This window comes from Oncorhynchus nerka, linkage group LG14 (assembly GCF_034236695.1).
Source record: "Oncorhynchus nerka isolate Pitt River linkage group LG14, Oner_Uvic_2.0, whole genome shotgun sequence".
NCBI lineage: Eukaryota > Metazoa > Chordata > Actinopteri > Salmoniformes > Salmonidae > Oncorhynchus > Oncorhynchus nerka.
In genome coordinates, this window is record NC_088409.1 from 92,949,496 (window position 1) to 92,976,271 (window position 26,776).

Genomic DNA, 26,776 nt, shown 5'->3' on the forward strand with positions numbered 1-26,776 from the left:
CTTATATGCAGCTTATAAACTATTATTTAATTATTCAATTATTAGCACCATTATAGCATTACAGATGCGCTTAGTGTTACCTGTTGTACAGGGTCAAGGTGTGGAGGTCTCAAGCGAGGCACGGTAGCTGCTCGTTAATTTTCCTATTTTAAATTTTCCGAAGTCAGCCTCTCCCAGTCCACTTTCCTCTCCCCTCGCTCGTCAGCACTGTCCAATAGCAGGCTACGCTGCTTTAGAGGGAGGACCCCACTGTCCAATAGCAGGCTACGCTACTTCAGAGGGAGGACCCCACTGTCCAATAGCAGGCTACGCTGCTCCTGAGCGATGACCACATTGTCCAATAGGAGGCCGTACTCCTCCACGGAGCCACGTCTCACTGCAGACCAGGCTATAGACTCTGCCCCTGGAGAAGGACACACCTGCTACACTGTCACCCCACAACAGAGGTCATCAGAGGTCAACAGGGTGTGTGTGTGTGTGTGCGTGCGTGTGTGAGTCTACTGTGTCATTTCCATGGTCATACCCACTCACCAGAAAGAGGCTCTGCAGTTTCCCATGCTCAGCCTGCTCTCCATGTTTTCCAGTCCGACAGGGTCACAGCCGGCTGTAAATCATCTAAAAGTTACAGACAGCGGTGTGTTGTTCAACGAGGGAATGAAAAACAGCTGTTTGTGTGATCGCTGAGATACAGCGTCAACTACCATCTAAATCACTCATATGTCTACTTTAGGTCTACCCATCAATTCAAGATAGGAACATAGGTTGCATGCTGATTAGACTGTCCGAGTGCTCCATGGACCCCATGTTTGTCATTGGTTATACCCACGTGGGTGACTGAAAGGTGAACTGAGGTCGGTCGTGGTAATGCACCTTATTATGCAAGTTAGCTGCCAATCACCATATAAAGTCCAAAGAAGAAGAAAAACTGGAAGGAAGAGAGATGACGAGAAACGATTCAGTTGACTGTTTTATGTGTGGATTAATTGTTGGAGTAGAGGACCTTGTGCATTTCAGGTAAAATAACAACTCAATGTTTATATCCCAGGACAAATTAGCTACCAACAGTAAGCTAGCTAAATTGTCATGAATGTTTAATGCTTTTCGACCTGTCCCCAAATTAATATAATTTGTTCAGAGTTTGTTTTGATATTTCAACCTGCATGTCGTGATCACGTTTGGTGTGACACGCGTCTGGTTTCGGCGTTAGATGACAACACAGCATGGCAACAACACAGCATGGCAACAACACAGCATGGCAACAACACAGCATGGCAACAACACAGCATGGCAACAACACAGCATGGCAACAACACAGCATGGCAACAACACAGCATGGTAACAACACAGCATGGTAACAACACAACATGGTAACAACACAGCATGGTAACAACACAACATGGTAACAACACAGCATGGTAACAACACAGCATGGTAACAACACAGCATGGTAACAACACAACATGGTAACAACACAGCATGGTAACAACACAGCATGGTAACAACACAGCATGGTAACAACACAGCATGGTAACAACACAGCATGGCAACAACACAGCGTGGTAACAACACAGCATGGTAACAACACATGACAAACACAGCATGGTAACAACACATGACAACACAGCATGGCAGCAGCACAGCATGGTAACAACACAGCATGGCAACAACACAGCGTGGTAACAACACAGCATGGTAACAACACATGACAAACACAGCATGGTAACAACACATGACAACACAGCATGGCGGCAGCACATGACAACACAACATGGCAACAACACATGACAACATAGCATGGTAACAACACAGCATGGTAACAACACAACATGGTAACAACACAGCATGGTAACAACACATGACAACACAGCATGGTAACAACACAGCATGGTAACAACACAGCATGGTAACAACACATGACAACACAGCATGGTAACAACACAGCATGGCAGCAGCACAGCATGGTAACAACACAGCATGGCAGCAGCACATGACAACATAGCATGGCAGCAGCACATGACAACATAGCATGGCAGCAGCACATGACAACATAGCATGGTAACGACACAACATGGCAGCAGCACATGACAACACAGCATGGCAGCAGCACATGACAACACAGCATGGTAACAACACAACATGGCAGCAGCACATGACAACACAGCATGGTAACAACACAACATGGCAGCAGCACATGACAACACAGCATGGTAACAACACAACATGGCAGCAGCACATGACAACACAGCATGGTAACAACACAACATGGCAGCAGCACATGACAACACAGCATGGTAACAACACAACATGGCAGCAACACAACATGGCAGCAGCGCATGACAACACAGCATGGTAACAGCACAACATGGTAGCAGCACAAAACAGGGTACAAACATTACTGGTCACAGACAACAGCACAAAGGGCAAGAAGCTAGAGACAACAATACATCACGCAAAGCAGACACAACTGTCAGCAAGAGTGTCCATGATTGAGTCTTTGAATGAAGAGATTGAGATAAAACGGTCCAGTTTGAGTGTTTGTTGCAGCTCGTTCCAGTCGCTAGCTGCAGCGAACTGAAAAGAGGAGCGACCCAGGGATGTGTGTGCTTTGGGGACCTTTAACAGAATGTGACTGGCAGAACGGGTGTTGTATGTGGAGGATGAGGGCTGCAGTAGATATCTCAGATAGGGAGGAGTGAGGCCTAAGAGGGTTTTATAAATAAGCATCAACCAGTGGGTCTTGCGACAGGCATACAGAGATGACCAGTTTACAGAGGAGTATAGAGGACAGTGATGTGTCCTATAAGGAGCATTGGTGGCAAATCTGAATGATTGTGGCCTTCCTTAACTTTTAGGACCTTCCTCTGACACCGCCTGGTATAGAGGACCTGGATGGCAGGAAGCTCCAGTCATGCAGCGAAAGAGGATGTCTTTATTTATTTTTCAAGAGTTGTTCATTTGTAAGGCTGTTGATTAAAGGTACAACACAATATGTATTATTGATTATTGTTCAGTCTTATTAATCACTTAAACATATTTAATCATCTTACCTAGCTTGATGACTGTGGACATTTTTGATCTAACAAGAGACGGCATTTTGAATTGTGTACAAATGACAATTCTTGAGGAGGAGCCCCAGAACCCCCGCTATGTCCTCCCAAACCAAAGTGGTGCCCCTACTTTTTACACATACATACATTGCACATACAGTACATGTATCCTGAACAAAAATATAAATGCGAACATGCAACATTTTCAAAGATTTTACTTAGTTACAATTCATATAAGGAAATCAGTCACAGTCAATTCTAATAAATTCATTAGGCCCTAATCTATGGATTTCACATGACTGGGAATACAGACATGCATCGGTTGGTCACAGATAGTGATCCTACACAATAGGTAGGATCAGAAAACCAGTCAGTATCTGGTGTGGATCAGAAAGCCAGTCAGTATCTGGTGTGGATCAGAAAACCAGTCAGTATCTGGTGTGGATCAGAAAACCAGTCAGTATCTGGTGTGGATCAGAAAACCAGTCAGTATCTGGTGTGGATCAGAAAACCAGTCAGTATCTGGTGTGACCATTTGCCTCATGCAGCACAACACATCTCCTTCGCATGTAGTTGATCAGGCTGTTGATTGTGGCCTGTGGAATGTTGTCCCACTCCTCTTCAATGGCTGTGTGTTGCTGGATATTGGTGGGACCTGGAACACGCTTCTGTACACGTCGATCCAGAGCATCCCAAACATGCTCAATGGGTGACATGTCTGGTGAGTATGCAGGCCATGGAAGGAATTGTGTACAGATCCTTGCGACATGGGGTCCTGCATTATAATTCTGAAACATGAGGTGATGGTGGCGGATGAATGACACGACAATGGGCCTCAGGATCTCGTCACGGTATCTCTGGGCATTCAAATGGCCACCGATAAAATGCTGTTGTGTTCGTTGTCCGTAGCTTATTCCTGCCCATACCATAACCCCACCGCCACCGTGTTATGGCTACTGGTGGCAGTGACTGTTTTACAGTACCTCTTCCGGTACTGTAAAACAGTCACTGCCACCAGTAGCCATAACAGTGGCAAATAAACCCTCCACTATTATTTTATTATGCCCATCTCTCAAAGCCTGGAGCTAATGTCTCCTGGCAACAACCGAGTGAGGCTTGTGTTCGGGTGTCCAGCAGGCAGTTTCTGTGGTCTATTCACAATGCTCCCCCCACACACACACACACACACAGTAACATGTTCAGCATAGCAACACAGTAACTTCACCAATTGCTTTAATCACTCCAACACATGCACAGACACCTACGAAAACACACACACACACACACGATGGAGGCGGAGAGAACAGTTTAGTTTGAGTTTCCAAATCCCTTTGTTAAACCCCTACCCGTCCTAATGGTGAATGTGAACACATACACACACACACACACACACCTAAATGTCCAGCTGCTCATTTAACAGTTTTACACCTAACACAGTCAAATGAAACACTGAGATATACTCTCTTGGGAATCATTTTGCGCGCACACACACACAAACACACACACAAACACACACACTCTAGCGTCTCTGAATGAGCTGATAAGCGCCGTCACCAACAGCGGCAGGATAAGAAATTAGGTCTCAGTGATTTCAATAATAAACGTTTAAGAATTAACGCCTTCAGAATGGGATTAACAGACTGATGGAAACAGGTACAGACCAGTGATTTCAATAATAAACGTTTAAGAATTAACGCTTTCAGAATGGGATTAACAGACTGATGGAAACAGGCACAGACCAAGAATAGCTTCTTAATTCCACCATGGCAAATCCACTGTCACACAGGGAAGGAATCAATACCTATTTTACATGGGAAATGACAAAGGCAACAACAACAAAACACTTTTCAAAATCTTTCCAAAATTTTTAAACTATTTATTTTAACATTTTGCAACCAAATAGCTGTTAAATATACAACTTGCACCATCATCATCATCATCATCATGTCTCATTGTTCAAGTTAGAATGTAAAAAAAAGCAGAAGTGCCTGTATTTACACCTGGTTTAAAGGACAACTCCACCCAAAAAACATATTTTGGTTTCATTAGTCCATTGTTGACATAACTTGATTGCTGTTGCTTTCAAGATATGTAACTTTCAAAATACAGAAACCATCCCCTGTATGAACCATTTAGCATCCATTAAGGAATGACTCCATGGCCACGTTAAGGCATTTTGGCTTCCACATGGACAAAGTGAGAGAGCAAATTAAAGAAATGAGAGGATCTTTAACATGAGATGCTCTGTGGCGATAGCATGACATGAGATGCTCTGTGGCGATAGCATGACATAAGATACTCTGTGGAGATAGCATGACATAAGATACTCTGTGGAGATAGCATGACATAAGATACTCTGTGGAGATAGCATGACATAAGATACTCTGTGGAGATAGCATGACATAAGATACTCTGTGGAGATAGCATGACATAAGATACTCTGTGGAGATAGCATGATCCTGGTGGGAAGAAATACAACAAAAAAAGGAAAAAAAATCTCTGGCAATTTAATTATAATCTGGCCGCCTGCAACTCTAAATTATCTCCCTCTTGAAGCAAGATTTATAAATGATACAGTCCCAGAAACAGAATCTGAACATTGTACACAAAGGGTTTCCAGGGTTGGTGTGGTTAACCCCAGTCTATGTCACGGTCTTGAAGGTCTGGAGTATTAGGTTGGTTTGGTGGATGAGCCTGTTGGCGCTGACAAACACGTTTATCGCCCTGGAAACAAGCGGGACAGAGAGGGACACACATGGAAGGCAGCGTCAGTCACAGGAAACCATGGCAACGCTGGGATTGATACGGTGCTTTGATCTGTGGAAATGTCAGGCTTCAGAGAATCAACCCTAAATGTGATTTCACAATGGGTCAAACAGTCACACGTTCTACTAAGCAGGGCACCATACCACAATAAACAAAGAATGATATTGAATTCTGCTTATATCACGCTATTAGACAATAAATCAAGTCAAAAAGATGAGACAAACAACCATTGGGTGCTTTTGTGACAGGATGACGTGAAATGTGTAACCCATCTCCACTGTGCTTTATCAGCACCATGGACAGCCCCCTAGACAGCCCCTTATCAGCACCATGGACAGCCCCCTAGACAGCCCCTTATCAGCACCATGGACAGCCCCCTAGACAGCCCCTTATCAGCACCATGGACAGCCCCCTGGACAGCCCCTTATCAGCACCATGGACAGCCCCTTATCAGCGCCATGGACAGCCCCTTATCAGCGCCATGGACAGCCCCTTATCAGCGCCATGGACAGCCCCTTATCAGCGCCATGGACAGCCCCTTATCAGCGCCATGGACAGCCCCTTATCAGCGCCATGGACAGCCCCTTATCAGCGCCATGGACAGCCCCATGGACAGCCCCTTATCAGCACCATGGACAGCCCCTTATCAGCGCCATGGACAGCCCCTTATCAGCGCCATGGACAGCCCCATGGACAGCCCCTTATCAGCCCCATGGACAGCCCCTTATCAGCCCCATGGACAGCCCCATGGACAGCCCCTTATCAGCCCCATGGACAGCCCCTTATCAGCCCCATGGACAGCCCCCTAGACAGCCCCTTATCAGCACCATGGACAGCCCCCTAGACAGCCCCTTATCAGCACCATGGACAGCCCCCTAGACAGCCCCTTATCAGCACCATGGACAGCCCCCTAGACAGCCCCTTATCAGCACCATGGACAGCCCCCTAGACAGCCCCTTATCAGCACCATGGACAGCCCCTTATCAGCACCATGGACAGCCCCTTATCAGCACCATGGACAGCCCCTTATCAGCACCATGGACAGCCCCTTATCAGCACCATGGACAGCCCCTTATCAGCACCATGGACAGCCCCTTATCAGCACCATGGACAGCCCCTTATCAGCACCATGGACAGCCCCTTATCAGCACCATGGACAGCCCCTTATCAGCACCATGGACAGCCGCTTATCAGCACCATGGACAGCCCCCTAGACAGCCCCTTATCAGCACTATGGACAGCCCCCTAGACAGCCCCTTATCAGCACCATGGACAGCCCCCTAGACAGTAAAGCAAAAGGTCTATCTGGCAATGAATATAGGCTACTGGGTAGCAGTACAGTGCATTTCAAATGCTCTTTGCTTGATGATGCCTAGAGAATCCTTTGGCTCTATGAATAGCATGCGTTCAGCTGGAATACCGGTGAAGGCCTGAGTTAGCATTGAACTCAATACATACATGGGAACCAAAATCCCCATCTGCAGTAACCGAGGATTCCAGCCCCTCTCTTCTGTCATTGGGCTGTTGGGAGGAATGGGAGGGACTGGAGTTGGGCTGTTGGGAGGGACTGGAGTTGGGCTGTTGGGAGGACTGGAGTTGGGCTGTTGGGAGGACTGGAGTTGGGCTGTTGGGAGGACTGGAGTTGGGCTGTTGGGAGGACTGGAGTTGGGCTGTTGGGAGGACTGGAGTTGGGCTGTTGGGAGGACTGGAGTTGGGCTGTTGGGAGGACTGGAGTTGGGCTGTTTGGAGGACTGGCGTTGACCTGTAAACCAGTATGGGTGATATATTGTACGGGTCAGATGTAAACCAGTATGGGTGATATATTGTACGGGTCAGATGTAAACCAGTATGGGTGATATATTGTACGGGTCAGATGTAAACCAGTATGGGTGATATATTGCACGGGTCAGATGTAAACCAGTATGGGTGATATATTGCACGGGTCAGATGTAAACCAGTATGGGTGATATATTGTACGGGTCAGATGTAAACCAGTATGGGTGATATATTGTACGGGTCAGATGTAAACCAGTATGGGTGATATATTGCACGGGTCAGATGTAAACCAGTATGGGTGATATATTGTACGGGTCAGATGTAAACCAGTATGGGTGATATATTGTACGGGTCAGATGTAAACCAGTATGGGTGATATATTGTACGGGTCAGATGTAAACCAGTATGGGTGATATATTGTACGGGTCAGATGTAAACCAGTATGGGTGATATATTGCACGGGTCAGATGTAAACCAGTATGGGTGATATATTGCATGGGTCAGATGTAAACCAGTATGGGTGATATATTGCACGGGCCATGGAAGAGAACAGCAGGGTAGAAACATGAAGGAGGAGGTGAGGAGGTTCTTACTTTCCATCTTTGAAGTAGGTTTTAAGTGTGTCGCTGAAGCTCTTGGAGTATTTCACAAACTCTTTCTTTTGGTGTTCCAGTGCCTGGGAAAACAACAGAGACGTTCTACTCTTTCAGAAGATAACAGAGGGAAAAACACACAACGTCTGAAACTCTGCTGATAGCTGAGGGAGAATGAAAATAACAGATGTCTTAATTGGACTGTGTGTGTGTGTGTGTGTGTTCTCACCCGTCGGTTCTGGTACTGGTATTTTCGGAAGACAGTGTTGACCGTGTCCAGGAGTTCCTTTATGGCGCTGGCGATATCTCTGTGGACAATGAGTCCAACAGCAGTCAGACATCCTGAACCATCACAACTCTTACTGCTTCTTAGTCCAACAGCAGTCAGACATCCTGAACCATCTCAACTCTTACTCCTTCTTAGTCCAACAGCAGTCAGATATCCTGAACCATCACAACCCTTACTGCGTCTTAGTCCAACGGCAGTCAGATATCCTGAACCATCACAACTCTTACTGCTTCTTAGTCCAACAGCAGTCAGACATCCTGAACCATCACAACCCTTACTGCTTCTTAGTCCAACAGCAGTCAGATATCCTGAACCATCACAACTCTTACTGCTTCTTAGGCCAACAGCAGTCAGATATCCTGAACCATCACAACTCTTACTGCTTCTTAGTCCAACAGCAGTCAGATATCCTGAACCATCACAACTCTTACTGCTTCTTAGTCCAACAGCAGTCAGACATCCTGAACCATCTCACATCCCTCACTCCTTTACCTTCCCTCCATCCCCCCTCCCTCACACCTTCCTTTCCCCCCCCCCCCTCACCTTCCTTCCCTCCACCCCCTCTATCCCCCCTCACTCCTTTACCTCCCCTCCATCCCCCTCTCTCACTCCTTTACCTTCCCTCCACCCCCCTCCCTCTTTCAGTCCCCCCTCCTCCCTCTTTCAGTCCTCCCCCCCTCCTCCCTCTTTCAGTCCTCTCCCCCTCCTCCCTCTTTCAGTCCTCTCCCCCCTCCCTCTTTCAGTCCTCTCCCCCTCCTCCCTCTTTCAGTCCTCTCCCCCCTCCTCCCTCTTTCAGTCCCCCCTCCTCCAGTCCTCTTTCAGTCCTCCCCCTCCTCCAGTCCTCTTTCAGTCCTCTCCCCCCTCCTCCAATCCTCTTTCAGTCCTCTCCCCCCCTCCTCCCTCTTTCAGTCCCCCCTCCTCCCTCTTTCAGTCCTCCCCCCCTCTTCCCTCTTTCAGTCCCCCCTCCTCCAGTCCTCTCCCCCTCCCTCCTCCAGTCCTCTCCCCCTCTCTCCTCCAGTCCTCCCCCCCTCCTCCCTCCAGTCCTCTCCCCCCTCCCTCCTCCCTCCTCCAGTCCTCTCCCCCCTCCCTCCTCCAGTCCTCTCCTCCCCCTCCCTCCTCCAGTCCTCCCCCCTCCCTCCTCCAGTCCTCTCCCCCTCCCTCCTCCAGTCCTCTCCTCCCCCTCCCTCCTCCAGTCCTCCCCCTCCCTCCTCCAGTCCTCTCCCCCCTCCCTCCTCCAGTCCTCTCCCCCCCCTCCCTCCTCCAGTCCTCTCCCCCTCCCTCCTCCAGTCCTCTCCCCCTCCCTCCTCCAGTCCTCTCCCCCCTCCCTCCTCCAGTCCCCCCCCCCTCCTCCAGTCCCCCCCCCTCCCTCCTCCAGTCCTCTCCCCCCTTCATGTTTAAATACTGCACTTAAATAAAGCAAATAGGGGAAACGTTTTTCATCTTTGTTCCAAATATACTTTTTTCTAAATCTCCCACTGAGTAAGTTACTTAGAGAGTGACTCAACACAAATTGAATGAGAAAACTCAAAAAGTGAGCCAAGACAGAAACAACCCATGAAAGAATAAGTGTGTGGGAGAAGAATTGTGTAGGCCTGTGTGTGTGTGTGTGTGTGTGTGTGTCTGTCTGTGTGTGTGTACTAACTTGAGACAGTGTTACATTGGAAAGTACAGCATGTCAAACGTTTGGACACACCTACTCATTCATACCTACTAATTCACACCTACTCATTCACACCTACTCATTCACACCTACTCATTCACACCTACTCATTCACACCTACTCATTCACACCTACTCATTCATACCTACTCATTCATACCTACTCATTCATACCTACTCATTCATACCTACTCATTCAAGGGGTTTTCTTTATTTTGACTATTTTCTACATTGTAGAATAATAGTTGTCACGGCGTGGCCTTCTGGGTGGGCCAACAATATTTCTACTTTTGAGAACGTGGGAGTGGTCCATGGACACTTAAGGGACAGTCATGTTAAGTGTGTTTCATTTGGTGATCTCAAGAAGGACAGGAAATACTCATTACTGTGTCTCTGTGTACACTTTTCAATGATCAAAATGTACATCTAGATGTTGGATAAAAATGAATGAGCAAATATGAAACTATTTGTGAAAAGATGTATTTTATTTTTTATTTTACCTTTATTTTACCAGGCAAGTCAGTTAAGAACAAATTCTTATTTTCAATGACGGCCTAGGAACAGTGGGTTAACTGCCTGTTCAGGGGCAGAACGACAGATTTTGTACCTTGTCAGCTCGGGGATTTGAATTTGCAACCTTTCGGTTACTAGTCCAACGCTCTAACCACTAGACTACCCTGCCTAGTCCAACGCTCTAACCACTAGGCTACCCTGCCTAGTCCAACGCTCTAACCACTAGGCTACCCTGCCTAGTCCAACGCTCTAACCACTAGGCTACCCTGCCTAGTCCAACGCTCTAACCACTAGGCTACCCTGCCGCCTCTACACTCTAACCACTAGGCTACCCTGCCGCCTCTACACTCTAACCACTAGGCTACCCTGCCGCATGTAATGCGATGTTAGCCTTCTAAATGAGAGTATGGATTCTAAATGTTTAACTAGTCAGTGGCCACGCCCCCGTGAGCCAGACATTACATCAGGCGTCATGGAATCGCCCTTTTTCTCCACAGAGTATAAAACCCCTTCTTACAAAATGTACATAAAGTCAGAGAACGCTGGGACGGAGTCCCCATGTTGGAATGGCTACAATTCTATAGACCAGTGGTCACCAAACTACGGCCCGCGGGCCGGATACGGCCCGTCAGCACATTTGGCCCGGCCCTCTGAACAATACCAGAGACGCTATCGAATTTTTTTCCTATTTGGCCTCCAGAAAAAAAATCCTAGGCCCGGCCCTGTCAAAGAGAGAACGGAATAATGGCGAAAAGGTTAGGTAAGAGAAAAATTGATTCAGAATGCAGGGTATTTAACCTGCAGTGGACAAACAATTTTTTTTTGTTCAATGCAAAGAAAAGGCTGTTTGTCTCATCTGTCAAGAGACGGTGGCGGTATTCAAAGAATACAATCTTCGCCGACACTATGAATCCCGTCACAAAGACAAGTACGATAGCTTGCAAGGCCAAATACGAGCAGACAAACTCTCAAAGCTAAAAAGTGGACTACTATCTCAGCAGAATACATTTGTACGCCAAGCTCAGCTGAACCAGGCATCCGTTCGGGCCAGCTTTCGGGTTGCTAAACTGATAGCAAGAAGCGGTAAGCCTTTCACTGACGGAGAGTTTGTTAAGAAATGTATGGATGCTGTCGCGGAGGAGGTGTGTCCCGAGAAGAAAGATGCATTTAATGCCGTAAGTCTGTCGGCGAGTACAATCACCAGACGCGTTGAAGAAATCGGGAGTAATGTATATGCCCAGCTGCAGCAGAAGACGAAAGAATTAGACTTTTTTTCATTAGCACTGGATGAGAGCACGGACGTGCAAGACACAGCGCAACTGCTCATTTTTATTCGTGGAGTTAGCGCAAACTTTGAGATATGCGAGGAGCTGGCAGCCCTCCAAAGTCTCAAAGGGACTACAACGGGAGAGGATATTTTTGACAAAGTGTGCCAAACCATGGAGAAGTTGGACCTGGACTGGTCAAAGCTAGCTAGCATCACGACTGACGGGGCTCCTAGCATGGTGGGCGAAACTCGCGGTCTAATAGGACGCATGAACCGGGAGTTGGAAAAAAGGGGTCTCACCGCCCCGCTACGAGTCCACTGCCTAATTCACCAGCAAGCACTGTGCTGCAAAGTGTTGAAGTGGGATTCTGTAATGAAGGTTGTGGTGTCGTGCATAAACTTCATCAGAGCAAAGGGACTTAAACACAGGCAGTTCCAAGAATTCCTGTCTGAACTGGAGTCTACGCACGGAGATGTGCTGTACTACACAGAGGTCCGATGGCTGAGCCGGGGCAGAGTTTTGAGGCGTTTTTACGAGCTGCTACCCGAAATTAACGCATTTCTTCATTTAAAAGACAAAACGGTCCCAGAGCTGATCGACCCAGAATGGAAATGGCACCTCGCATTTTTAACAGACGTGACAGAAATACTTAACAGCCTTAACTTGCAGCTACAAGGCGAGAGGAAACTCATTTGCGGCTTGTATTCACACATAAAAGCTTTTGAGGTGAAATTAGCGCTGCTTTTGGAACAAGTGAAAAAGCCCAACTTCGTCCATCTTCCTGCTACCCAAAACCTGTCGACAGAGAACCCAGCGGTCCCGTTCCCAGCTGAAAAGTGCGTGGAAGCACTGGAAATGCTGAAGGCGGAGTTCGGTGTGCGATTCAGTGAACTACATGTTCATGCAAAAGAAATCCGTCTTTTTCAGAACCCCTTTGTTGCCGACATTGATGAAGCCCAGCCTTCATATCAGTTTGAGTTGGCTGAGTTACAGAACTGTGATGTTCTGAAAGACGCATTCAAGCCCAACAGTCTCATTGACTTCTATGCCGCCCTCCCAAACGACACATATCCAAACATCAAAAAACACGCAATGAAAATGTCCACAGTTTTTGGCAGCACGTATATCTGCGAGAAAACCTTTTCTCGCATGAAACTGCTGAAAACCCCGATGAGATCAAGATTGACAGATGAACATTTGCATCAGTGCTTGAGACTGGCTGTAACTAGAATGGAACCTGATATTCAACTTCTCACCAGCCAGATGCAGGCCCACAGTTCACACTGATGAACATACATAGGTAAGCTCACTTTTCTGACTTGAATGAGTCATTCTGAGCATAAACAAATATAATCATAATAAAATCTACTGGGATAAAATCCATCTTTACAACCATACTGGTAGTGAAATGTATTGTGCTGTGTAGGTGCTGTATCACTTAGTTCAGTTTCTCAACCTGCTTCTTTTGTGGTTTTCACAGGGAAGTTGATGAGAGAGAGCTGCAAACAGCGGTGTCTACAAGCCTACTGGAACCTACAAAAGGATTATAAGGAAGGAACACAAGAACTTTAAGAGACTGCTCATATGTGTCAGAGAGATTCTGCTCTGACAACTGAGCTGAACTTTTATCTGTTAAGATTGTGCATGGCACGACAGAAAGTTAATGTTCCATGGCTTTTTTTTCTATGAAGAACCCAGAGAGAGTTATTTAGTTATTATTTATTTCCTGTTTTTTCTGTGAAGAACTCAGAGAGGGTTATTTAGTTATTATTTATTTCATTAATAGTGTTATTATTTGTTTCCTGACTTTTTTTCTGTAAAGAACCTGGAAAGGGTTATTTGGTTATGTGTGGCTTTCTGGAAAACAATACATTTTTTAAGCTCCCCTACGATCGTCACACTTTTTCTGTTACAAACTAACACTGGCCCCCCATCAGAGAAGGGAAAAGTTATGTGGCCCTCACAGGAAAACGTTTGGGGACCCCTGCTATAGACCATTAGACTAGAAAACATGCAGCTGACGCTACACGTGAAATGGTTAAGAACTACCACTCTATAGGCCATGGAGACCATACAGTGGGTAGTGCTGACTACAAGGCTGGAAATGGTAAAACTCTGAGACTATCGATCACTACAGAATAAGAGCAAATCCTAGACGTAGAATTACTAGTCTGCAGCCGGAAATTAAGTAAATCTAGGACGAGAATACCGACGACCGCGGAAGCATCTCTTCTAAGCAACGGGCATCTGTACGCCTGACGTATACATTACAACAGACACCACCCAGAGCCGCTGAGAAAGCGACAACTACGAAAGACATTGTAACTCCTGGGAAAGTTAACCAGAGACTCTCTGATGAACTGACTCTCCAGCAGACGGACCGGCGTTTCCAACAGAGAAGACATGGTGACTCCTAGGGGAGTTAACCAGAGACTCTCTGATGAACCTGACTCTCCAGCAGACGGACCGGCGGTTCCAACAGAGAAGACATTGTGACTTCTGGGGAAGTTAACCAGAGACTCTCTGATGAACTGACTCTCCAGCAGACGGACCGGCGTTTCCAACAGAGAAGACATTGTGACTTCTGGGGAAGTTAAACAGAGACTCTCTGATGAACTGAACTCTCCAGCAGACGGACCAGATTCCAACAGAGAAGACATTGTGACTTCTGGGGAAGTTAACCAGAGACTCTCTGATGAACTGACTCTCCAGCAGACGGACCAGATTCCAACAGAGAAGACATTGTGACTTCTGGGGAAGTTAACCAGAGACTCTCTGATGAACTGACTCTCCAGCAGACGGACCGGCGTTTCCAACAGAGAAGACATTGTGACTTCTGGGGAAGTTAAACAGAGACTCTCTGATGAACTGAACTCTCCAGCAGACGGACCGGCGATTCCAACAGAGAAGACATTGTGACTTCTGGGGAAGTTAACCAGAGACTCTCTGATGAACTGACTCTCCAGCAGACAGACTGGCGTTTCCAACAGAGAAGACAACAACGACATACGGGCGTAAATATATACGTTGCAATTATTTTCGAATGAGAAGCCATTCATGTGCAAAGGATTAGCATTTCAATGAATATAATTATCAACTGTGTGTAGTGAATCCATTTTGTCTCTCCTGCTCTTTTCCTGTCCCCACCCCTTTCCATTGTCTACCATGCCGTCATACCGGTTTAGCCCACTAGGGACTTATCAATGCATTGTGTTAGTAACCAAGATCTACTGTTTTGTTATATATTTGTGATTATTTAATTAGTAAATAAGGAATCATGTAGTAACCAAAAAAGTTGTTAAATCAAAATATATTTTATAATTGAGACTCTTCAAAGTAGCTACCTTTTGCTTTGACAGCTTTGCACACTCTTGACATTCTCTCAACCAGCTTCATGAGGAATGCTTTTTCCAACAGTCTTGAAGGAGTTGGCACATATGTTGAGCACTTGTTGGCTGCTTTTCCTTCACTCTGCGGTCCAACTCATATCAAACCATCTCAATTGGGTTGAGGTCAGGTGATTGTGGAGGCCAGGTCATCTGATTCAGCATTCCATCATTCTTCTTCTTGGTCAAATAGCCCTTACACAGCCTGGAGGTGTGTTGGGTCATTGTCCTGTTGAAAAACAAATGATAGTCCCAGTAAGCGGAAACCAGATGGGATGGCGCATCGCTGCAGAATGCCTTGACACTGACAGTGTCACCAACAAAGCATCCCCACACCATCCCACCTCCTCCTCCATGCTTCACAGTGGGAACCACACATGCAGAGATCATCCGTTCACCTACTCTGTGTCTCAGAAAGACAGTTGGAACCAAAAATCTCACATTTGGACTCATCAGACCAAAGAACAGATTTCCACCGGTCTAATGTCCATTGCTCGTGTTTCTTGGCCCAAGCAAGTCTCTCCTTCTTATTGGTGTCCTTTAGTAGTGATTTCTTTGCAGCAATTTGGCAATGAAGGCCTGGTTCACGCAGTCTCCTCTAACAGTTGATGTTGAGATGTGTCTGTTACTTGAACTCTTTGAAGCAATTATTTGGGCTGCAATCAGTTGCTGGTAACTCTAATGAACTTATCCTCTGCAGCAGAGGTAACTCTGGGTCTTCCTTTCCAGTGGCGGTCCTCATGAGAGACAGTTTCATCACAGCACAGAAGAGGTAACTCTGCCTCCTCCATTCCTGTGACGGTCCTCATGAGACAGTTTCATCACAGCACAGAAGAGGTAACTCTGCCTCCTCCATTCCTGTGGCGGTCCTCATGAGAGACAGTTTCATCACAGCGCCTGATGGTTTTTGCGACTGCACTTGAAGAAACGTTCAACGTTCCACAAATTAACTTTTAACATGGCACACCTGTTAATTACAATGCATTTCAGGTGACTACCTCAGGAAGTTGGGGTGGCAGGTAGCCTAGTAGTTAGGGTGTAGAGGTGGCAGGTAACCTAGTGGTTAGAGTGTAGAGGAGGCAGGTAGCCTAGTGGTTAGAGTGTAGAGGAGGCAGGTAACCTAGTGGTTAGAGTGTAGAGGAGGCAGGTAGCCTAGTGGTTAGAGTGTAGAGGTGGTAGGTAGCCTAGTGGTTAGAGTGTAGAGGAGGCAGGTAACCTAGTGGTTAGAGTGTAGAGGAGGCAGGTAGCCTAGTGGTTAGATTGTAGAGGAGGCAGGTAACCTAGTGGTTAGAGTGTAGGGGAGGCAGGTAGCCTAGTGGTTAGAGTGTAGAGGTGGCAGGTAGCCTAGTGGTTAGAGTGTAGAGGAGGCAGGTAGCCTAGTGGTTAGAGTGTAGAGGTGGTAGGTAGCCTAGTGGTTAGAGTGTAGAGGAGGCAGGTAACCTAGTGGTTAGAGTGTAGAGGTGGCAGGTAGCCTAGTGGTTAGAGTGTAGAGGAGGCAGGTAACCTAGTGGTTAGAGTGTAGAGGAGCCAGGTAGCCTAGTGGTTAGAGCATTGGGCCAGTAACCGAAAGGTTGCTAGATGGAATCCCCCGAGCTGACAAGGTAAAAATAGGTCGTTCTGCCCCTGAACAGGCAGTTAACCCACTGTTCCAAGGCCGTCATTGTAAATAAGAATTTGTTCTTAATTTTAACTGACTTGCCTAGTTAAATGAAGGTAAAATACAAATCTGGTTGAGCGAATGCCAAGTGTGGAGCAAAGCTGTCATCAAGGCAAAGGGTGGCTACTATGAAGAATCTAAAGGGTGGCTACTATGAAGAATCTAAAGGGTGGCTACTATGAAGAATCTAAAGGGTGGCTACTATGAAGAATCTAAAGGGTGGCTACTATGAAGAATCTAAAGGGTGGCTACTATGAAGAATCTAAAGGGTGGCTACTATGAAGAATCTAAAGGGTGGCTACTATGAAGAATCTAAAGGGTGGCTACTATGAAGAATCTAAAGGGTGGCTACTATGAAGAATCTAAAGGGTGGCTACTATGAAGAATCTAAAGGGTGGCTACTATGAAGAATCTAAAGGGTGGCTACTATGAAGAATCTAAAGGGTGGCTACTATGAAGAATCTAAAAAAATATAAACACGCTGTGTTCTATGTGTCATATGCATGGTTCCATATGATTCATATGCATGGTTCCATATGATTCATATGCATGGTTCCATATGATTCATATGCATGGTTCCATATGATTCATATGCATGGTTCCATATGATTCATATGCATGGTTCCATATGATTCATATGCATGGTTCCATATGATTCATATGCATGGTTCCATATGATTCATATGCATGGTTCCATGTGTGTTATTTCATAGTTTTGATGTCTTCACTATTATTCTACAATGTAGAAAATAGTCAAAAATAAATAAATAAAAACCCTTGAATGAGTATGTGTGTCCAAACTTTTGACTGGTACTGTAAATGGAAACAAGAGAACGTGTGCTTGAGAAGTGTGAATGACGTCACAGACGATGTACTGGGAGGTCTCCGAGCTCGTATGTGTACTGACTTGATGGTCTGTAAGAAGCGTACTCTGTCGTTGATTTCATCCGGGATCTTGCTGAGGATGTGTTTGAGTGCCCGGGCCTTGTCATTCAAGTCCTGGAACTCCTGCTCAGGCCTGTCAATCATGAACTCTACATACACACACACACACACACACACACACACACACACACACACACACACACACACACACACACACACACACACACACACACGAAGACAGCCCGAGTCACCATGGAGACAGGTCAACAAGGTGGTGGTGGAATGTAGAGAGAGCATTCCAGAGGCACTAACAGAACAGCCCCACTCAGAGATCCGTCTGTGTGTGAGAGCAGAGTACTGTGACTGTGTGTGTGTGAGAGCAGAGTACTGTGACTGTGTGTGTGTGAGAGCAGAGTACTGTGACTGTGTGTGTGAGCAGAGTACTGTGACTGTGTGGGGAAAGATAGAGAGAGGTAACACTGTAGTGTAGCCTGGCTAAAAGCAGGAAGTACTGTGACTGAGGGGAAAGTTAGAGAGAGGTAACACTGTAGTGTAGCCTGGCTAAAAGCAGGAAGTACTGTGACTGAGGGGAAAGTTAGAGAGAGGTAACACTGTAGTGTAGCCTGGCTAAAAGCAGGAAGTACTGTGACTGTGAGGGGAAAGTTAGAGAGGTAACACTGTAGTGTAGCCTGGCTAAAAGCAGGAAGTAGTGTGACTGTCAGGGGAAAGTTAGAGAGGTAACACTGTAGTGTAGCCTGGCTAAAAGCAGGAATTACTGTGACTGAGGGGAAAGTTAGAGAGAGGTAACACTGTAGTGTAGCCTGGCTAAAAGCAGGAATTACTGTGACTGTGAGGGGAAAGTTAGAGAGAGGTAACACTGTAGTGTAGCCTGGCTAAAAGCAGGAAGTACTGTGACTGTGAGGGGAAAGTTAGAGAGGTAACACTGTAGTGTAGCCTGGCTAAAAGCAGGAAGTACTGTGACTGAGGGGAAAGTTAGAGAGAGGTAACACTGTAGTGTAGCCTGGCTAAAAGCAGGAAGTACTGTGACTGAGGGGAAAGTTAGAGAGAGGTAACACTGTAGTGTAGCCTGGCTAAAAGCAGGAAGTAGGGTCTTCAGAAAGTATTCAAACCCTTTGACATTTTCCACATTGTTGTTGTTACATACTACATTTAAAATGACTTAAATCTAGGCGTTGTGTCACTGGCCTACACACAATACCCCAAAATGTCAAAGTGGAATGATTTTTATTTATTTATTTTTTTACAAATTAATTAAAAATGAAAAGCTGAAATGTCTTGAGTCAATAAGTATTCAACCCCTTTATGGAAAGCCTAAACAAGTTCAGCAGTAAACATGTCACATTTGGGACGGCAGGTAGCCTAAACAGTCACACTTGTAGCAGGTAGCCTTAGCAGTCACATTTGGGACGGCAGGTAGCCTAGTGGTTAGAGTGTAGAGGAGGCAGGCAGCCTAGTGGTTAGATAGGTAGCCTAGTGGTTAGAGTGTAGAGGAGGCAGGCAGCCTAGTGGTTAGATAGGTAGCCTAGTGGTTAGAGTGTAGAGGAGGCAGGCAGCCTAGTGGTTAGAGTGTAGAGGAGGCAGGCAGCCTAGTGGTTAGAGTGTAGAGGAGGCAGGCAGCCTAGTGGTTAGAGTGTAGAGGAGGCAGGTAGCCTAGTGGTTAGAGTGTAGAGGAGGCAGGCAGCCTAGTGGTTAGATAGGTAGCCTAGTGGTTAGAGTGTAGAGGAGGCAGGCAGCCTAGTGGTTAGATAGGTAGCCTAGTGGTTAGAGTGTAGAGGAGGCAGGCAGCCTAGTGGTTAGAGTATAGAGGTGGCAGGTAGCCTAGTGGTTAGAGTGTAGAGGTGGTAGGTAGCCTAGTGGTTAGAGTGTAGAGGTGGCAGGTAGCCTAGTGGTTAGAGTGTAGAGGTGGTAGGTAGCCTAGTGGTTAGAGTGTAGAGGAGGCAGGCAGCCTAGTGGTTAGAGTATAGAGGTGGCAGGTAGCCTAGTGGTTAGAGTGTAGAGGTGGTAGGTAGCCTAGTGGTTAGAGCATTGGGCCAGTAACCAAAAGGTAGCTAGATAGAATCACCAAGCTGACAAGTTACAAATCTGATGTTCTGCCCCTGAACAAGGCAGTTAACCCACTTGGTTCGTAGGCCGTCATTGTAAATACGAATTTGTTCTTAACTGACTTGCCTAGTTAAATGAAAGGTCTGTAGCTCACACATACAGATACTGTACCACACATACACACAGTACCTCATCTCTGTAGTCCACACATACAGATACTGTACCACACATACAGATACTGTACCACACATACACACAGTACCTCATCTCTGTAGTCCACACATACAGATACTGTACCACACATACAGATACTGTACCACACATACACACATACACACAGTACCTCATCTCTGTAGTCCACACATACAGATACTGTACCACACATACAGATACTGTACCACATACACACATCCAGATACTGTACCACACATCCACACATCCAGATACTGTACCACACATCCACACATACAGATACTGTACCACACATCCACACATACAGATACTGTACCACACATCCAGATACTGTACCACACATCCACACATCCAGATACTGTACCACACATCCAGATACTGTACCACACATCCACACATACAGATACTGTACCACACATCCAGATACTGTACCACACATCCACACATCCAGATACTGTACCACACATCCAGATACTGTACCACACATCCAGATACTGTACCACACATCCACACATCCAGATACTGTACCACACATCCAGATACTGTACCACACATCCACACATACATATACTGTACCACACATCCAGATACTGTACCACACATCCACAAATACAGATACTGTACCACACATCCAGATACTGTACCACACATCCAGATACTGTACCACACATCCAGATACTGTACCACACATCCAGATACTGTACCACACATACACAAATACAGATACTGTACCACACATCCAGATACTGTACCACACATCCACAAATACAGATACTGTACCACACATCCAGATACTGTACCACACATCCAGATACTGTACCACACATCCAGATACTGTACCACACATCCACACATACAGATACTGTACCACACATCCACAAATACAGATACTGTACCACACATCCAGATACTGTACCACACATACAGATACTGTACCACACATACAGATACTGTACCACACATCCAGATACTGTACCACACATACAGATACTGTACCACACATCCACAAATACAGATACTGTACCACACATCCAGATACTGTACCACACATCCACAAATACAGATACTGTACCACACATCCAGATACTGTACCACACATCCAGATACTGTACCACACATCCAGATACTGTACCACACATCCAGATACTGTACCACACATCCAGATACTGTACCACACATCCAGATACTGTACCACACATCCAGATACTGTACCACACATCCACAAATACAGATACTGTACCACACATCCACAAATACAGATACTGTACCACACATACAGATACTGTACCACACATCCAGATACTGTACCACACATACATATACTGTACCACACATACACACATCCAGATACTGTACCACACATCCAGATACTGTACCACACATACACACATCCAGATACTGTACCACACATCCAGATACTGTACCACACATCCAGATACTGTACCACACATACACACATCCAGATACTGTACCACACATACAGATACTGTACCACACATACACACATCCAGATACTGTACCACACATCCAGATACTGTACCACACATCCACACATACAGATACTGTACCACACATACAGATACTGTACCACACATACAGATACTGTACCACACATACATATACTGTACCACACATCCACACATCCAGATACTGTACCACACATCCAGATACTGTACCACACATCCACAAATACAGATACTGTACCACACATCCACAAATACAGATACTGTACCACACATACAGATACTGTACCACACATCCAGATACTGTACCACACATACATATACTGTACCACACATACACACATCCAGATACTGTACCACACATCCAGATACTGTACCACACATACACACATCCAGATACTGTACCACACATCCAGATACTGTACCACACATCCAGATACTGTACCACACATACACACATCCAGATACTGTACCACACATACAGATACTGTACCACACATACACACATCCAGATACTGTACCACACATCCAGATACTGTACCACACATCCACACATACAGATACTGTACCACACATACAGATACTGTACCACACATACAGATACTGTACCACACATACATATACTGTACCACACATCCACACATCCAGATACTGTACCACACATCCAGATACTGTACCACACATCCACACATACAGATACTGTACCACACACATCCAGATACTGTACCACACACATCCAGATACTGTACCACACATACAGATACTGTACCACACATACACACATCCAGATACTGTACCACACATCCAGATACTGTACCACACATCCACACATACAGATACTGTACCACACATCCAGATACTGTACCACACATACAGATACTGTACCACACATACAGATACTGTACCACACATACATATACTTTACCACACATACATATACTTTACCACACATACATATACTGTACCACACATCCACACATCCAGATACTGTACCACACATCCACACATCCAGATACTGTACCACACATCCAGATACTGTACCACACATCCACACATACAGATACTGTACCACACACATCCAGATACTGTACCACACATACAGATACTGTACCACACATCCACACATACAGATACTGTACCACACATCCAGATACTGTACCACACATCCACACATACAGATACTGTACCACACATCCACACATACAGATACTGTACCACACATCCACACATCCAGATACTGTACCACACATCCACACATACAGATACTGTACCACACATCCAGATACTGTACCACACATCCACACATCCAGATACTGTACCACACATACAGATACTGTACCACACATACAGATACTGTACCACACATACAGATACTGTACCACACATACAGATACTGTACCACACATACAGATACTGTACCACACATACAGATACTGTACCACACATTCAGATACTGTACCACACATTCAGATACTGTACCACACATCCAGATACTGTACCACACATACACACATCCAGATACTGTACCACACATCCAGATACTGTACCACACATCCAGATACTGTACCACACATACACACATCCAGATACTGTACCACACATACAGATACTGTACCACACATACACACATCCAGATACTGTACCACACATCCAGATACTGTACCACACATACACACATCCAGATACTGTACCACACATACAGATACTGTACCACACATACACACATCCAGATACTGTACCACACATCCAGATACTGTACCACACATCCACACATACAGATACTGTACCACACATACAGATACTGTACCACACATACAGATACTGTACCACACATACATATACTGTACCACACATCCACACATCCAGATACTGTACCACATCCAGATACTGTACCACACATCCACAAATACAGATACTGTACCACACATCCACAAATACAGATACTGTACCACACATACAGATACTGTACCACACATCCAGATACTGTACCACACATACATATACTGTACCACACATACACACATCCAGATACTGTACCACACATCCAGATACTGTACCACACATACACACATCCAGATACTGTACCACACATCCAGATACTGTACCACACATCCAGATACTGTACCACACATACACACATCCAGATACTGTACCACACATACAGATACTGTACCACACATACACACATCCAGATACTGTACCACACATCCAGATACTGTACCACACATCCACACATACAGATACTGTACCACACATACAGATACTGTACCACACATACAGATACTGTACCACACATACATATACTGTACCACACATCCACACATCCAGATACTGTACCACACATCCAGATACTGTACCACACATCCACACATACAGATACTGTACCACACACATCCAGATACTGTACCACACACATCCAGATACTGTACCACACATCCACACATACAGATACTGTACCACACATACAGATACTGTACCACACATACACACATCCAGATACTGTACCACACATCCAGATACTGTACCACACATCCACACATACAGATACTGTACCACACATCCAGATACTGTACCACACATACAGATACTGTACCACACATACAGATACTGTACCACACATACATATACTTTACCACACATACATATACTGTACCACACATCCACACATCCAGATACTGTACCACACATCCACACATCCAGATACTGTACCACACATCCAGATACTGTACCACACATCCACACATACAGATACTGTACCACACACATCCAGATACTGTACCACACATACAGATACTGTACCACACATCCACACATACAGATACTGTACCACACATCCAGATACTGTACCACACATCCACACATACAGATACTGTACCACACATCCACACATACAGATACTGTACCACACATCCACACATCCAGATACTGTACCACACATCCACACATACAGATACTGTACCACACATCCAGATACTGTACCACACATCCACACATCCAGATACTGTACCACACATACAGATACTGTACCACACATACAGATACTGTACCACACATACAGATACTGTACCACACATACAGATACTGTACCACACATACAGATACTGTACCACACATTCAGATACTGTACCACACATTCAGATACTGTACCACACATTCAGATACTGTACCACACATACAGATACTGTACCACACATACAGATACTGTACCACACATTCAGATACTGTACCACACATCCAGATACTGTACCACACATCCACACATTCAGATACTGTACCACACATCCAGATACTGTACCACACATCCACACCTCCAGATACTGTACCACACATCCACACATCCAGATACTGTACCACACATCCAGATACTGTACCACACATCCAGATACTGTACCACACATCCAGATACTGTACCACACATCCAGATACTGTACCACACATCCAGATACTGTACCACACATCCAGATACTGTACCACACATCCAGATACTGTACCACACATCCAGATACTGTACCACACATACATATACTGTACCACACATACACACATCCAGATACTGTACCACACATCCAGATACTGTACCACACATACACACATCCAGATACTGTACCACACATCCAGATACTGTACCACACATCCAGATACTGTACCACACATACACACATCCAGATACTGTACCACACATACAGATACTGTACCACACATACACACATCCAGATACTGTACCACACATCCAGATACTGTACCACACATACACACATCCAGATACTGTACCACACATACAGATACTGTACCACACATACACACATCCAGATACTGTACCACACATCCAGATACTGTACCACACATCCACACATACAGATACTGTACCACACATACAGATACTGTACCACACATACAGATACTGTACCACACATACATATACTGTACCACACATCCACACATCCAGATACTGTACCACACATCCAGATACTGTACCACACATCCACAAATACAGATACTGTACCACACATCCACAAATACAGATACTGTACCACACATACAGATACTGTACCACACATCCAGATACTGTACCACACATACATATACTGTACCACACATACACACATCCAGATACTGTACCACACATCCAGATACTGTACCACACATACACACATCCAGATACTGTACCACACATCCAGATACTGTACCACACATCCAGATACTGTACCACACATACACACATCCAGATACTGTACCACACATACAGATACTGTACCACACATACACACATCCAGATACTGTACCACACATCCAGATACTGTACCACACATCCACACATACAGATACTGTACCACACATACAGATACTGTACCACACATACAGATACTGTACCACACATACATATACTGTACCACACATCCACACATCCAGATACTGTACCACACATCCAGATACTGTACCACACATCCACACATACAGATACTGTACCACACACATCCAGATACTGTACCACACACATCCAGATACTGTACCACACATCCACACATACAGATACTGTACCACACATACAGATACTGTACCACACATACACACATCCAGATACTGTACCACACATCCAGATACTGTACCACACATCCACACATACAAATACTGTACCACACATCCAGATACTGTACCACACATATAGATACTGTACCACACATACAGATACTGTACCACACATACAGATACTTTACCACACATACATATACTGTACCACACATCCACACATCCAGATACTGTACCACACATCCACACATCCAGATACTGTACCACACATCCAGATACTGTACCACACATCCACACATACAGATACTGTACCACACACATCCAGATACTGTACCACACATACAGATACTGTACCACACATCCACACATACAGATACTGTACCACACATCCAGATACTGTACCACACATCCACACATACAGATACTGTACCACACATCCACACATACAGATACTGTACCACACATCCACACATCCAGATACTGTACCACACATCCACACATACAGATACTGTACCACACATCCAGATACTGTACCACACATCCACACATCCAGATACTGTACCACACATACAGATACTGTACCACACATACAGATACTGTACCACACATACAGATACTGTACCACACATTCAGATACTGTACCACACATTCAGATACTGTACCACACATTCAGATACTGTACCACACATTC

At 45.4% G+C, this 26,776-nt stretch overlaps 1 protein-coding gene across 2 annotated transcripts in view; it reads right to left on the reverse strand.

Moving 5' to 3' along the window:
- Positions 1-4,902: 4,902 nt before the first annotated feature.
- Positions 4,903-26,776, reverse strand: part of LOC115121946 (programmed cell death protein 10-like) — a 42,003-nt gene continuing 20,129 nt past the window's right edge. Inside the window, exons 5-8 of one of the 2 annotated variants that reach the window (XM_065000542.1) lie at positions 17,862-17,988; positions 8,412-8,490; positions 8,183-8,265; positions 4,903-5,771 (exon numbers count right to left, since the gene is read on the reverse strand). In XM_065000542.1, coding sequence (XP_064856614.1) covers positions 5,690-5,771; positions 8,183-8,265; positions 8,412-8,490; positions 17,862-17,988 — 371 coding nt within the window. In that variant the 3' untranslated portion in view covers positions 4,903-5,689. The remainder of the gene's footprint in view (positions 5,772-8,182; positions 8,266-8,411; positions 8,491-17,861; positions 17,989-26,776) is intronic. The other variant, XM_065000543.1, reaches the window with a different exon arrangement.